At 42.0% G+C, this 16,313-nt stretch overlaps 2 protein-coding genes across 2 annotated transcripts in view; both read right to left on the bottom strand.

Annotated features, from left to right (window-relative positions):
• Nucleotides 1–3,056: 3,056 nt before the first annotated feature.
• Nucleotides 3,057–5,815, bottom strand: LOC132869070 (uncharacterized). The gene is made up of 2 exons (XM_060902424.1): nucleotides 5,804–5,815; nucleotides 3,057–3,788 (listed from the first exon to the last, which is right to left on the bottom strand). The coding sequence occupies exons 1-2, from the start codon at nucleotides 5,813–5,815 to the stop codon at nucleotides 3,057–3,059; spliced, it is 744 nt and encodes a 247-aa protein (XP_060758407.1).
• A 4,113-nt stretch (nucleotides 5,816–9,928) lies between these two features.
• slc17a7a (solute carrier family 17 member 7a) overlaps nucleotides 9,929–16,313 on the bottom strand; it is a 43,669-nt gene continuing 37,284 nt past the window's right edge. Inside the window, exons 8-13 of the mRNA XM_060902663.1 lie at nucleotides 15,501–15,650; nucleotides 15,070–15,202; nucleotides 11,750–11,860; nucleotides 11,481–11,608; nucleotides 10,371–10,440; nucleotides 9,929–10,218 (exon numbers count right to left, since the gene is read on the bottom strand). Coding sequence (XP_060758646.1) covers nucleotides 9,929–10,218; nucleotides 10,371–10,440; nucleotides 11,481–11,608; nucleotides 11,750–11,860; nucleotides 15,070–15,202; nucleotides 15,501–15,650 — 882 coding nt within the window. The remainder of the gene's footprint in view (nucleotides 10,219–10,370; nucleotides 10,441–11,480; nucleotides 11,609–11,749; nucleotides 11,861–15,069; nucleotides 15,203–15,500; nucleotides 15,651–16,313) is intronic.

The following is a 16,313-nucleotide window of genomic DNA, read 5'->3' as shown; positions in this document are numbered from 1 at the left end:
GTTTATTGGAAATATTATTAATAATAAATAATTTAGGCGGCACGGTGGTGTAGTGGTTAGCGCTGTCGCCTCACAGCAAGAAGGTCCGGGTTCGAGCCCCGTGGCCGGCGAGGGCCTTTCTGTGCGGAGTTTGCATGTTCTCCCCGTGTCCGCGTGGGTTTCCTCCGGGTGCTCCGGTTTCCCCCACAGTCCAAAGACATGCAGGTTAGGTTAACTGGTGACTCTAAATTGAGCGTAGGTGTGAATGTGAGTGTGAATGGTTGTCTGTGTCTATGTGTTGGCCCTGTGATGACCTGGCGACTTGTCCAGGGTGTACCCCGCCTTTCGCCCGTAGTCAGCTGGGATAGGCTCCAGCTTGCCTGCGACCCTGTAGAACAGGATAAAGCGGCTAGAGATAATGAGATGAGATGAGAATTTTAGCAGTGGTGGTGTAGTGGTTAGCACTGTCGCCTCACAGCAAGAAGGTCCTGGGTTTGAGCCCACCTTTCTGTGCGGAGTTTGCATGTTCTACCCGTGTCCGCGTGGGTTTCCCCCACAGTCCAAAGACATGCAGGTCAGGTTAATTGGTGGCTCTAAATTGTCCGTAGGTGTGAATGGTTGTTCGTGTCTCTGTGCAATGACCTGGCGACTTGTCCAGGGTGTACCCCGCCTCTCGCCCATAGTCAGCTGGGATAGGCTCCAGCTTGCCTGCGACCCTGTAGAACAGGATAAGCGGCTACAGAAGATGGATGGATGGATGAATATTAGCATACAGCTTTGAAAAAACTCAAAAGCTCACTGCAAAATGATCAGTTTCTCTGGTTTTACTATTGATAGGTATGTGTTTGAGGAACATGAACATTTTTGCTTTATTCCATAAACTACTGACAAATTTTCCCCCAAATTGCACATAAAAATATTGTCATTTATGGGGGCGCCGTGCCGTGGGTCCGGGGACCTGGGTTCGGTTCCGGCCCGGGGTCGTTTCCCGATCCCTCTCTGTCCTGCTCGTTTCCTGTCCTGTCTCTGCACTGTCCTATCCAATGGAGGTGAAGGGAGCCCAAAAAAAATCTTTAAAAAAAAAAAAAAAAATATATATATATATATATATATATAGTCATTTAGAGCATTTAATTGTAGAAAACGATGACAACTGGTCAAAATAACAAAAAAGATGAAGTGTTTTCAGGCCTTGAATGATGCATAGAAATTAAGATCATCTTCAATTTTAAACACAATACCACTGTTTGAACTTCGGATGAGTTCAGAAATCAATATTTGGTGGAATAACCCTGACATTTACAACCCCAATTCCAAAAAAATTCCCCAAATTTTTTGCAATTTTACATTGAGGAATGTTGTTCTTAAATTGTTGCACTGTTTGCCCACACAGTCTTTCACAGAGCGTTGAACCCTCCAGAGCATTGTACCATAGATGATGTGATCCCCAAATTCTTTGCAGTTTTACATTGAGGAACATTATTCAGAAATTGTTGCACTGTTTGCCCATGCAGTCTTTCACATAGCGTTGAACCCATCCCCATCTTTACTTCTGAGAGACTCTGCCTTGCTGGGATGCTCTTTTTATACCCAATCATGTTACTGAGCTGTTGCCAATTAACCAACTTAGGTTTTTTGTTTGTGTTTGTTTGTTTATTTTAGCATTATGCAACTTTTTCAGTCTTTTTTTGCCCCGTCCCAACTTTTCTGAAACATGTTGCTGACATCAAATTCAAAATGAGCATGTGTTTTGGGGGAAACCCCCCCCCACAGTAAAATACCTCACTTTCAACTTTTGATATGTTGTCTTTGTACTATTTTCAATGAAATATAGGGTTTCCATGATTTGCAAATCGTCAAATTTTGTTTTTTATTTACAGTTTACACAGCGTCCAAACTTTTTTGGAATTGGGGTTGTAATCAAAGCTTTCCTGCATCTTGGCATACTCTCCACCAGTCTTTCATGTTGCTCTTGGGTGATTTTATGCCACTCCTGGTGCAAAAATTAAATCAACTCAGCTTTGTTTGATGGCTTGTGACCATCCATCTTCCTCTTGATCACATTCCAGAGGTTTTCAATGGAGTTCAGGTCTGGAGACTGGGCTGGCCATGACAGGGTCTTGATCTTGTGGTCCACCATCCACACCTTGATTGACCTGGCTGTGTGGCATGGAGCACTGACCTGTTGGAAAACCCAATCCTCAGAGTTTTGTCAGAGCAGAAAGAAGCAAGTTTTCTTCCAGGATAACCTTGTACATGGCTTGATTCATGTGTCCTTCCCAAACAAAAATCTGCTCCATTCCAGCCTTGCTGAAGCACCCAGAGATCATCACCGATCCACCACCAAATTTCACAGTGGGTGTGAGACACTGTGGCTTGTAGGCCTCTCCAGGTCTCTGTCTAACCAGCAGACAACCAGGTGATGGGAAAAGCTGAAAATTGGACTTATCTGAGAAGATGACCTTATTCCAGTCCTATACAGTCCAATCCTTATGGGCTTTAGTAAACCTCAGGCTGGCTCTTCTTTGCTTTTCATTGATGAAGGGCTTTTTTTCTAGCTTTGCATGACTTTGGCCCCACCCGGAGGAGCCTGTTTTGAACCGTCCTTGCCATGCACATAACCCCAGCTGCCATTTGCCATTCTTTTTGTAGGTCACTTGATGTCATCCTATGGTTGTTGAGTGACATTCAAAAGAGTTGATGATCATCCTGGTCAGTGAAGAGTCGTTTATGCCTGCTGCCAGTATGTCACTTTGTTGTCCCTAGTGTCTGCTGCTTGACCTTCTTCTTATCAGCTGCCGCCTTTGAAGTTTTGAGGATGGAAGCAACCTGACGTTCACTGTATCCCTCTGCAAGTAAAGCCAGAAATGAACCCTTCTTTTTCTCACTCAAAACTTTTCTTTTTAACTCTTTTGGCATGATGAATAGATATTTTTGCATTTCAATTAAATTTTAGGTACTACTAGTACTGCTTCTGCCATCCAAACTGGTCCTATTGCAAGAAGATAGTGATGACCACAGCAGTGTTTTTTATAATTTTCCTCATTAAATAAGACTTGGTGCAGGTGATCACCTAATCAGTACCTAGCAGTAGCGAGCAGTGGAGCAGAGGCCACCATGTCAGCCTCTGGAACAGGCTTTGGAGTGGGCAGTGGTGCGGAGGCTGCCCCGTGAGCCTCTGGAACAGGTCCTGGAGTGGGCAGTGGTGCGGAGGCCGCCCCCTCGGCCTCTGGAACAGGCTCTGGAGTGGGCAGTGGCACGGAGGCCGCCCCCTCGGCCTCTGGAACAGGCTCTGGAGTGGGCAGTGGTGTGGAGGCCACCCTGTCGGCCTCTGGAACAGGCTCTGGAGTGGGCAGTGGCGTGGAGGCTGCCCCATCGGCCTCTGGAACAGGCTTTGGAGTGGGCAGTGGCGTGGAGGCTGCCCCATCGGCCTCTGGAACAGGTCCTGGAGTGGGCAGTGGCGCGGAGGCCGCCCCGTCGGCCTCTGGAACAGGCTCTGGAGTGGGCGGTGGCGCGGAGGCTGCCCCCTTGGCCTCTGGAACAGGCTCTGGAGTGGGTGGTGGTGCGGAGACTGCCCTGTCAGCCTCTGGAACAGGCTTTGGAGTGGGCAGTGGCGCGGAGGCTGCCCCGTCGGCCTCTGGAACAGGTCCTGGAGTGGGCAGTGGCACGGAGTCCGCCCCGTCGGCCTCTGGAACAGGCTCTGGAGTGGGCGGTGGTGCAGAGGCCGCCCCCTCGGCCTCTGGAACAGGCTTTGGAGTGGGCGGTGGCGCGGAGGCTGCCCCTTCGGCCTCTGGTGCAGGCTCTGAAGCCTGTGCAAAAAAGGGACTTCCCTGTCTGTCCCCCTGGGATTTTGAGCCTTGGGGGAACTTATATTTCCTTGTTTGCTTTCAACAATTTTCCATTCAGAGTAATAATTAGTACAGTTTCATCATTAAGACAGGAAACTATTTTATCACTGGGTCTCATGACTCACTAGTGCCTGTATACTTAAGCTAGATATAATATTAAATAAACAGGTTTCATTAGTGTTTGTCGTGCCTGTATTTCATGCTTTCTGCTTTCATGTACACGGTGATTTGTGGTCACTCCTGAACATCAAATTAACCCTGATTAACCACCTAGATACTGTATTTACAGCCTTTTACCAGACGATGTCAGCAGCAACACACAATACAGATGACTGTCGTACTTTACTACAGTCTCATGACAGATGGATAGAGGGATTATCTTGGTGATTTTAGGCAAAGATTAGAGTGGAGCAGATGCCCTCAGTGGGAAAGAGAGAGAGAGAGAGAGAGAGAGAGAGAGAAGTACACAAGAAGAAAAATAAATCAGTGAAGTGTAAATATCATGAGTATTGACACATTTACCAGCACTATTATATTAGGATACTATTACTATTGTTCTTAGCTGTAATTATGTTAATTAACAGCGAATAAATAATCAAATCCAATACACAAACAGGAATAATACAATTAATCTGTTACTGATTCATCAGTTTTATTGCACATAGGGAAATTTCACATATAGATTTTACTCACTTCTGTTCATTTATATTTGTTTTCCAAAAAAAAAAAAGGATCATCGAACAATTTATTCATTCTTCACACATAATCACAGCATTTAGGGAAAACAATGATAAAGAAAAAAAATCAACAAAATTAGAAACATCACATTTTAACGGACAAAGTCAGAATTATTTCCATCATTATGTCTACACTTGATTTCTGCTCTCAGACTGGAATGTGTGCTTCAGCTGAACCCTAGATAGAGTGTTTCTAAAGGTGTGAAATTATCTTGCGTCAAGTGCCTGTCAATGAACAGATATGTAATCAGGATTTCACAACACGGTGTGTGAATACTTGTGTGTTACTGTAAATAATACATCAGATACTGTATTTAGAAGGTTGTCTAGCAGGTTTCTACCCATTGCTGTACATCACATTACAATTCATAGCTTTGATGTCTTTCAAACACACACACACACACACACACACACACACACACACACACACACACACACTACAGCTATTGACACCCTTCATGAAAAGGAATAAAAATGTATATGTTCACAATAACACATGCAATAAGGGATATTTTGAGCTCAAATATACAGGAACTGTTAAGTTTTTAAAATGTAAATAAATAAATAAATAGCAATAAGTTGTTTGCATTTATTTAAAAGATTCCTTTGGGGTGTCAATAATTTTGCCATATACATTTTTAAAACATTATTCCTAATATTTTTATGAAGGATGCCAATAATTCTGGTGGGCAACATGTAAGCATACACATGTACACACACAACTAATGAGACTTATATGATCATGTACAGCTGTGAACTTCAATAATCGATGTTTTATAGGGAAATGAGGCAGAGAGGCTGATCTGTGTGCTGACCATGGACCTATGGACAAGCACAAGGAATTGTGCACAGCAAATAAAAATAAAGCATACACACATACACATACATGCACACACAAGTACACACACACACGCGCTTACACGAAAGGTACACATCTGGTATTTATCCTCATATTAAGTGCATTACAGTGATTTTGGCAGAAAGCCTAAAATACTGGAATTAGAACACAGCACCATCAAAATCCACACTGACACACACACAAATTCAAATGCAAATTCAGATACAACATTATCTTTCAGCCGGACACACCTTCCAGTTTCATGTACAGTACAATAAACGTCATTAAAACCTACACGTCTTCAGGGGAACCCTTATGGGGTTCTATGTCGAACTCTACAACAGATGGTACCAAGTAGAACCTGATTATTCAAAGAATCCTTAAAGAAATATTTTTCTTACCAGCACAATCATTTACTCCTTCATACTCCCCTCTAACTTCCCATCTGCCATGTTAAATTTGAGTTTGTTTCACTCTACAGATGTCACTGTGTTCAGTATTTCATTTTATTCCATCCACATTCACTGGATATGAGCAATCGTGCGCTCTGATTGGCTACTCTATTACTAGGATATCAGCTCATATACGGTGAGTAGAGAAAAAAAATAGCGGTCTTGTTATCAAGTATTTAAAAGAAACAGAAATAGCTAAAATAATATAGGTCCCGGGGCGGCACGGTGGTGTAGTGGTTAGCGCTGTCGCCTCACAGCAAGAAGGTCCTGGGTTCGAGCCCCGGGGTCAGCGAGGGCCTTTCTGTGTGGAGTTTGCATGTTCTCCCCGTGTCCGCGTGGGTTTCCTCCGGGTGCTCCGGTTTCCCCCACAGTCCAAAGACATGCAGGTTAGGTTAACTGGTGACTCTAAATTGACCGTAGGTGTGAGTGTGAATGGTTGTCTGTGTCTATGTGTCAGCCCTGTGATGACCTGGCGACTTGTCCAGGGTGTACCCCGCCTTTCGCCCGTAGTCAGCTGGGATAGGCTCCAGCTTGCCTGCGACCCTGTAGAAGGATAAAGCGGCTAGAGATGATGAGATGAGATGAGATATAGGTCCCCCCCCCAATATCTCTTGTCCCACACTCCAGCCCAGTCGGTGGCAGTAATGCACCTTTAAGTTGGTTTGCCGACCACCAAAAAACCCTAAAGACGAAGAAGAACAAAATGGCGGAGCGTTATTGAACCAACCGAGAATGAAATAAAAGCTCTACTTGAAAATAAACCCCAATAAATATAAAAAAAGCAACAAAATATGGAATGAAAGTATTTGATGGGAAGAACGTACCTTTTTTTATTTTTCAAGAATTATCATTATTGCATTTTTCACAAATTGCTCCTGTCATTTTGTCGGCTTGTTTACACTCTCAGCGGAAATTATTTCGTCGGGCGTTTTGTATAAAGTTTTTATTGATTGAATTTGCAAAAAAATAAAAATGCTCTGTTTCTCAAAACCCAGTGAATACAGATAGAATAAAACAGTTATTCCACTCAGTCTCGTCAATCTCGGTGCTACACGCCTCGTGGGCTATCAGCTCATGTACGACTTGATTTCGTGGAATAACTGTGAAAGATCTTTCACTTTCGTGTGAATTCTGTCTCTGTTTGCTCTACCAGGTTAACTCAGGGGTTTTCAAGTCTAGCTGTGGAGAGCTGAAATCCATCGGAAACCCAGTTTAGTGATTCCCCTGCTCAAAGACCCCCATGATTTAACGGAATATACTTTACTCTAATTCCAGGTCGAGGCAGTAATATTTATCTGCAGCCCCACAGACTCATTATGTGAAGCCTGAACCTGGGCAGCAGAAGCCCAAGCTTGGGCGGACAAAGCCTTTGATTATCCAACCAAATTAAACCGTCCTAAAAAGAACAAAGACATAAGTGGTAATTGGCATAAAATAGGCATCTTCACCAGTATTTATTGGATGTCAGGATCTACAAGCGGTTCGAAAGTGTCATTTGGGACCCCCAGGGGTCTGTGAAGCATATCCATAGGGTCTGTGATTTTTTTTAAGACAATAATTGTTACAGTAGTGGAAATGATCAAAGCCCACCCAACAATGATCAAAATTATGTTTATGCTACTTTCATGGTAATTTGCAATTTGTAATAGCATCCTTTTTTTGACACTTTAACACATTCTCCATGTGAAGTGGGAAAAAAAACATGGACGCCTCTATGAAAGTGTTTGCGCTTTTAGAGATCAAAACTACTAACTAATCAAAATGAAGAAGAAGAGAGGGTCCCATATACGATTCGTACATTGGGGGAGTGCCTGTTAGAGAGCGCACTTGTCCTGGGCCATCGGCATAGTGAGGTAGGGTGGCCAGTTCCTTTCCTCGCCGCCTTACTTCCCCCAGTGTTTCCACCAGGTCCCCATTCACTGCTGGGTGGACAGGGAGCGAGCCCCAGATCCCCGTCGAGCCGAGGCTCGAACCGGGGACCGTTCGCTTAGTGGTCAAGCACTCTAACCACTTGGCCACTTCGCCTCCAATCAAAATGACTAACTAATCAAAAACTACTTTAACTGCACTTTTACAGTTACAGGCTTACTGTTAGTGACTTGGTATACTGGTACTGTTCTAGTACAGCAAACTTCAAACTTTCACCATTTTGGACTGAAATTGCAGGACAATAACAGCAAGAAGCACTATCAACAAGCTAGCCAGTGGACAATAGTGCGTAGCTTTAGCAACAAACTAGCCGGCTAACGTTAGATAACTCTAATACAACTCAAAACAGTGATTAGGATGGTCAATATCATAGATTTAACCAAGTATTGTGTCTGGATATTAACTGAATAAAGTCACATAAAGTCTAAAGCCAATACTGCTATAAACTAATTTAAAAGTAAAAACGGGGGACTTTACACCGGTCACTAGTGCGAGCTGCCATGTTGATTCAATGTCACACTGTAAACAGGGAAGGGACTGATAGCTGGAAAGACTACCCTAAGTTCATGAGATGAAATTTCAAGTTGAGCGGATATTTTCGGAGGCTTTTACCAGTTGCTGGTAGGGAATTACAAGTTGTAACTTTACCTTGAATGCAGCATTATTAAAGCAAGACGGCTTTTCGATTTCATAAAATCGGTGAAATTTAGTTCCCTCTGAAATTTGGTCGTTGTGATACATGTTTATTTCTGTAATATCTCACAAAATATCAGGCCATTCTGTGGCTGGGAAGTTATTTAATTTGAAGGGATTAAAGCAAATGTGCATGAAATCGCTCGCTTCGCGCAGTCAAGCAGACAGAGGAAGTCCGTGTGTGTGCGCATGTGCAGGTTTACCTTTGAGCGTGCACTGACCGTTCCATCATTCTGTCGCTAAACGAACAGCTGATCACACCGAGGTGCTCGCTGAGCGCCGATATTTATTAGTTTGGTCCTGCGTTTCCTTTCCTTCGTATATAACATAACGTCTTTTCTTCTCGCTTTCCGTTACTGTAGTCGGTCTTTCACGTTTCATTCGCACACTCACGTCCTCCATTTTTCTCTCCTGTTTCAAATTTGTATCCCACAATGCCTTGCGCGAACGGGGAAAGCCCACCACGTGATGCATGATGTAGTATCTTGAATTGTGTCATGGTGAAGCAGGAAAAAATAGCGGAGAATTTAAGGCCATGTGGGCATAAATTCATTAATGCTTCTATTAGAAAAAAACTAATAAAATTGGAAGTCTGTGATTTGAATTCAGGAGCTTTTGGTCCACTAAACAAAAATAATTGGGTGTCGGGGAAAATTCTTTTTATGACCTACACTTGAAAAATCTGAAAGGCAGTCTAGCTTTAATGAGTTCTTAGCTGCTTTAACTGGTCACTTGAAATTAATGGGTTTTATTCACGTCTCATTAACTCAAAATCTCGGAGACCTATAAATAATGTTAACTTGGCTGCAATTGGTGTTGTGTTGGTGGAAAATTCCAAGCTCTATGGCTCCAGTATATACAGTAGCCAAAAAACATGGGCGCAAATCCAACGACATGTACTGAAAAAGTGAATTTGGGATATAATTACGAATATAACACCAACACACATTCACCTACATTTATTGTTAGCTACCTCACCAACACTTCAGCCAGCTGGTTACTTATCTAATGTTAGCCAACTAACCAATATTACCCAAAAGGCCAGTAAATCACTTGCATATTTTCTCCATTCTCCTGTTTCACAAAGTCAGTCACACAACCACCTACAAGAAAATGGGCTTGATTTGGGTAGAGACAAAAATGGGTTCCTTGATTTATCCTTTTGGGGGACTAGTAAAGGTTCGAGTTAGAACTAAAAATTAAAGAGAGTAGAAAGAAGGCCCAAGGGTAACCCGAAGAACTAAAACTATCTTGGAGAAGACTAATGCATGAACCTATATGGAGACCCAAAATTCCTATTGGTGTCCCTGTCCATCTCAACAAAAGCTTTGTCCAGCATGGGGCTTGGTAATGAGGGTTCAACTATAGATCACATACATCACTCTGTGTCTATGAGCAGGGAAATTGTGCTAGACTCCAACTCTCCGGGACTGGAAATATGGACCACTCCCACTATGTGAGCTCCCTCTCACCCTCTTCTCCATAAAGATAACTATTTCTCCCGACTGGTTGTACATATTCTTCTGTTTTATCCCAGTCTGAGACCCATCCAGCTCCGCCCCCACCTCCACTCCCTTTTGGCTCAGCGGTGTTTGGCTGGTTAATGGCACCATACTGTCCACCCATTCTGTAAAGCTCTTCAGTCTCATTGGCCAACTCGTCTTCTTCCAGTATGCCGCATTTCTCCTCGCTGGTGTTCTCAGCATCGGCCCATGGCTGCTTCTCTCCCGATGCAAATATCCCTGAGAAACAAAGCCCGTGAAATATGATTGAAATATCTGGTTTGTATTTTTTTTTATTTCATTATGAATTTTCAAGAGATGTTCAGATTTGTCTTTATTTGTCTCTAAAAAGACATCATGCATTAACATTAATTTTCAAAAACGAGGCGTACCATAGAAGACTACACCTCCATAATGAACCAATGATGCAATGAGGAAGACATACTGCCACTCTTCACGTGTCTGGGGGGGAAAAAAACATGCAGTAAGATAGATGCTATAATATTTTGGCAGTCGTATATGTTGATCGTATCAATGAGAAAGTAATGGTAGTTGTGACAGAATGACAGACGCTGGCTTATTTACTATGGCTATGCAATTTTTCTGAACTGATTTTATCGATTCAACTTCGATGAACCTGTATGTAAGAAGCGTATACTTAACAGTTATTCCACGAAATCGAGTCGTACAAGAACTGATAGCCAACAAGACGCGTAGCACCGAGTTATCATCCATGTACGACGAGATTAAGTGGAATAACTGTTTTATTCCGTCCGCTTTCACTGGATTTTGAGAAACGAAGCATTTTTATTTTTTGCAACTTCGATAAATAAAAACTTTATACAAAACGTCTGACAAAATCATTTCCGCTTAGAATGTAAACAAACCGGCGAAATGACAGTAGCAATTTGTGAAAAATGCTATAATAATAATGATAATTCTTGAAAAATAAAAAAGATGTGTTCTTACCATCAAATACTTTCATTCCATATTTTGTTGCTTTTTTTGTTGTATTTTTGGGGGTCTTTTCTTCTTCTTTAGGGTTTTTTGGTAGCTGGCAAACCAACTTAAAGGTGCATTACCGCCACCGACTGGTGGAGTGTGGAACAGGAGACATTGGGGGAAAACCAACCAACCAACAAACAAACAAACAAACAAAAAAGTATATTCTTTTCGCGATTTCTGTTTCTTTTAAATACTTGATAATTTTTGGGGTTTTGTTGTCGAGTAGAGTTTTTATTTCGTCCTCCGCCATTTTGTTTTTCTCTACTCACAGTATGAGCTGATAGCCTAGTAGTAGAGTAGCCAATCAGAGCGCGCGATTGCTCATATCCAGTGAATGTGGATAGAATAATACATGTTATAAGAACCTTATAGTGTTTCCAAATGCTTTACAAAACCAAGTAACAGAGCATGAATGCAGGGATGTGAGAGAGAGAGAGAGAGAGAGAGAGAGAGAGAGAGAGAGTGTAAAACAGGCACATGTTATTATTAGCATATACCTTATGTTTGGTCATGGCTCCCACTATAAGAGGGCACACCATGCCTGATAAGGTGCCCACTCCGTTAGAAATACCCATCAGGATGCTGGCATAACGTGGCGCGATGTCCAAATGATTCACATTAAAGCCTGAGAGAGAGAGAGAGAGAGAGAGAGAGAGAGAGAGAGAGAGAGAGAGAGATATTCCTTCTGTAATTTACCTGTATATTATGTGCTAGGCTTGTGTGCTATGTGTAATATATTCTAAATTATAGAACACGTTCTTCTAACCTGATATAGCAAACCCACTGAAGCCAACAGCCATTATGAGGAATGATATGGCCACGCCTTTAGTGTGAGAGAATCCCACCACCAACAGCAGCGTGGCCTCCATTCCAAATCCTGCAAAACACACTGCATCAACATGCTGGTCCACATTACGATTAGTCATAAGCAAGGAATAAAACACGACAGGGCTTGCTCTTATTGGAAATTAATCATCACCGTGGTGCTATGATGCAGTCTGATGCAAAGCTACAGTTACAGTTTTATCTAACCGTGGAAACTCCTTTTTTCCTTAAAGGATAAATAACCGTCTCCTCACTGAACATCTCACAAATTGACGATGATGCATTTTTAAAACCTGGTTATGTGTATGTGTGTATATATACAGTATATTAATTACTTTTCTACAACTCAAGACTACAAAGTGAAACAGTACCGGGTGTGCTGAAAAGATATTTATTATGAGTACGCACTGTATATTGTGAATAAGGGTCCTGGGATAAGCACAGGACAGCCTTTATGATTACAGCAGTAAATCGGTGGCTGACTGAAACGGTTTCTCACAAGTTTGGCGATTATTTATTCAATCTCCAACTTATAATAATATAATGTGCAATACCTCTCCTGCTAGATTTTTTTCCCCATATTTTATTTTTTATATTTGTATATGTTAATAATTAATTTATCTAGAAGTTTTCTCTATTTTCTTTCTCTGTTTATTCCTCCCAATAAAGTTCTATCTATCTATCTATCTATCTATCTATCTATCTATCTATCTATCTATCTATCTATCTATCTATCTATCTATCTATCTATCTATCTATCGTCAATAGGTTCAGGACTCAGGGGTTCTAATTGCCCAATTTCTAAAACTACAACAAATTACTGAATACTGAGAGTAAAGGCCCAGTCCCACAATACCGATAACTATAACTTTAACGATAACTATAAATAAATCTATTCACAAACTATAAATAAATTAGACACAGTGTATGCATCCTATGTCCTTTCCCCTTCAGTGAACTGGCTTCTCTGCCAGGCAAATGTTATTCGTGATTCATCTAACTCCTGCTTTATCTGAAGAAGCAAAAAATAGTTTTACGGTGCCTCCAAGATCACCAAAGGGCCAAAACTCGACTAAACTATAAAATGTTGGCATCTCTGTAACTCTACGTCTATACTCTATACCAGGATGTGTGTTTGACAGATTTGGCTTAAGGCCCAGTCCAACAATACTGATAACTACAACTATAACGATAATTGTAAGTAAATCGGTCCCCTGCAGTTTATGTAGTTGGTGGTCACACCAGACCGATAACGCTCCCTATAGCCCAGGCCTGGGTTTATCCGTATCAGTGAGATTGCTTCTGGAGCCATTTTTCCAGGCCTGGACCTGATCCGATAAACATCTGACCAATCAGGTAATTGTTTACATGTGACATTATCTGAGCATGTGCTGTTTTCCCTGGGCATCTTTGTACATCCTTGTTACGTCATGAAGTCACGGAATACGGATTCACGGACAATAAAAAAATATATAACACAAAGCACGGATCTTTTATTCATGGATATGCGATTTTTTCCATGAAATATCAATAGTAAATTAATAAAGTAAACATATAAATGCAGGTAAGATATTTTAATTACGAACTTCGGCAGTCCAAACATTTAATTGTTTTAGACTTCTTAATTTTTTATCCATGATGCATCATCCATATGAAATCAGTAACCAATCTGTAATATACTGAAATGTCCGTGACCAGTCCGTTAATTATTAGCACCTGTGATGCATCCGTATTAAAGGAGAACTAAAGGCAAATTTTTTTATTATCAAAATTCTATTTCTCATTTTATTAAATATAGGAATGCATTTTTGATCGCTATTTTGTCACTGCTTTAGCAAGTTATGAGTGTTTGAAATACGCTATGTAATATATCAGTCCATATGTCAAAGCGATGGCCGTAAACGAGATTCGTTGAGACCTGTGCGAGACATTGTAGGACGGAAGTAAACGTACAGCGGAAATCAAAGTGACCGACATCTGCCAACGTTGTCAAAAGACGTGCGCCCTCTTTCGATTGCTGAAAAAAGTAGGCAGTAATCGTCATTTAAACTCGTTTTTGTGCAATATTTCGTTTGGAAAACAGTTTTCAAAATGGCGGCACTGACACCTGGCTGACGCTTCACATTTCGAAGTCTCGCACAAGGCTCGTGAAGATCGCGCGGATAAGCGACGCCTGCCGTGGACCAAACGAACTAAATTCAACACGGCTAAAAACCGAATAGGCTGATAAGTATAATATTTAATTGCAATTAGTTGCCAATACGAGTCACGATATGAGGTTACTAAAACCGAAAACGGAATTGAATAACACGTTAATTAAGAAATAAAGCAAGTTTAAAAATTACTTCAGTTCTCCTTTAAAATCCGTAACCACTCTGTGTTTTGTATCCTTTTTAATTATATTTCTGTAATCCGTGACCTATCCGTATTTTATCAACCACCGGAGTGTGTACATGAAGTCCGAAGTTTTGAAGTCCGAGCTGTACAGTACGACCCGGAATAATGTGCTCATCTCATCTCATCTCATTATCTGTAGCCGCTTTATCCTGTTCTACAGGGTCGCAGGCAAGCTGGAGCCTATCCCAGCTGACTACGGGCGAAAGGCGGGGTACACCCTGGACAAGTCGCCAGGTCATCACAGGGCTGACACATAGACACAGACAACCATTCACACCTACGGTCAATTTAGAGTCACCAGTTAACCTAACCTGCATGTCTTTGGACTGTGGGGGAAACCGGAGCACCCGGAGGAAACCCACGCGGACACGGGGAGAACATGCAAACTCCACACAGAAAGGCCCTCGCTGGCCACGGGGCTCGAACCCGGACCTTCTTGCTGTGAGGCGACAGCGCTAACCACTACACCACCGTGCCGCCCGGAATAATGTGCTACTACGTGGAAAAAACTTCCATGACCATTTCTAAATTGCATGCATTTATTTACCTGAGTAGCAGGACCAAGCGAGATTATATTCGGGATTATAGTTGTGGTGTGACTGCTCCAGACTGGAACTAAATTCAGGCAGAGGTATAGTCGTAGTTGTAGTTATAGGTGTAGTTATAGTTATCGGTGTTGTGGGACCGGGCCCTTAGAGAGAAGAGAGTGTTTTTATAGGTCATGTCCGCAGTGTACCGTACCTGTTCACTGCTCTATGAAATTATGCCTCGGTGATTCTAATCCCAGCTGCTAAACCAGATTAAAAATTCACACACACACACACACAATCTAGTTTTACTTCCCTCTTTCTGTCTTTCTCTCACCTCCGCAGTTCATGAGCTTGCGGACATTCGTGGTGCTCATTATGTTGTGTGATCTCAGGTAGTCAGCCAGCTGCCCCCCCAGCGGCACTATGATGGTCATCACCAGGTGAGGCAGCGCAGACACCAACCCCACCTGAGAAAGACAGAGAAGAGTAGCACAATTTGACATTATTATTTAAAATGTTTTTACACTATTGTTGCACACAATTCTAGATGCCTAAAATGTCTCCTCAGAGAAAACTGGGATTTCAACCCAACATGCCTATGACTCAGAAGTTCTCCATTTCAGCTACAATCTGAGAAAATGTGCACACATGTTGAGGAGGCGGTTATGTACAAATGCACGCTTAACACTGCCTACACGTTTGGTATGTTGTTGTATTTTGCTATTTTGTTCTACGTAGGCGTGTGGCTGCAAGTTTGTGTTTCACCTTGCTGATCTCGAAACCAAAAACCTCCTCGAAGTATGCAGGCTGGCTGATGAGGAGCAGGTAGAAGGTCCAGCTTCTGCAGAAGTTGGCCACGATGATGGCATATACTGGCATGGAGGTGAAAAAATGACGCCAAGGTGCTTTGAATTTCTGCAGTGAGCACAAAAGCCGAAGTCACTCGTTCTCTCTGAGACACATACTGGGTGGTACAAGCAAATACATGCAGCCAAATAAAAGAAGAAAGTTGGGAGGGAGAGCAGTTGATACAAGGATTAAAGTGAGAAAAAAACAGTGTGTTCATGCTGCCATTGCAGGTATGTTAGTGTAGGCTTATGTGTTTGGTAATTTTAAAGCTCCGCGGTGAATAAGTATGAAGTTGATGAGGTGATATGGTGGTAACTGTTGTGGCTATAAATGAATATACTGAGGCCGTGAGTTAGGTTTTTCCAGAGTTTTTTTTATTTGTAGTCACAAAATATTTAACTTGCGGCAACTTGTATTTTAAAATGAATGAGAAATCAGTCCAGTGTTGACCATTGTGGCCACAGCATGGAGATGACTGATAATGTTATACTTCAATCACATATTTAACAGTTATTCCACTCAATCGAGTCGTACATGAGCTGATAGCCGATGAGGCGCGTAGCACCGAGTTGGCTATAAACCGTGTACGGCGAGATTGAGTGGAATAACTGTTTTATTCTATCCACATTCACTGGATTTTGAGAAACGGAGCATTTTTATTTTTTGCAAATTCCATAAATAAAAACTTTATACAAAACGTCCAACAAAATCATTTCCGCTTAGAATCTA

The sequence above is a fragment of the Neoarius graeffei genome, chromosome 20, assembly GCF_027579695.1.
Source record: "Neoarius graeffei isolate fNeoGra1 chromosome 20, fNeoGra1.pri, whole genome shotgun sequence".
Lineage (NCBI taxonomy): Eukaryota > Metazoa > Chordata > Actinopteri > Siluriformes > Ariidae > Neoarius > Neoarius graeffei.
The sequence above is the reverse complement of the archived record's forward strand: the minus strand, read 5'-3'. Positions and strand labels throughout refer to the sequence as shown.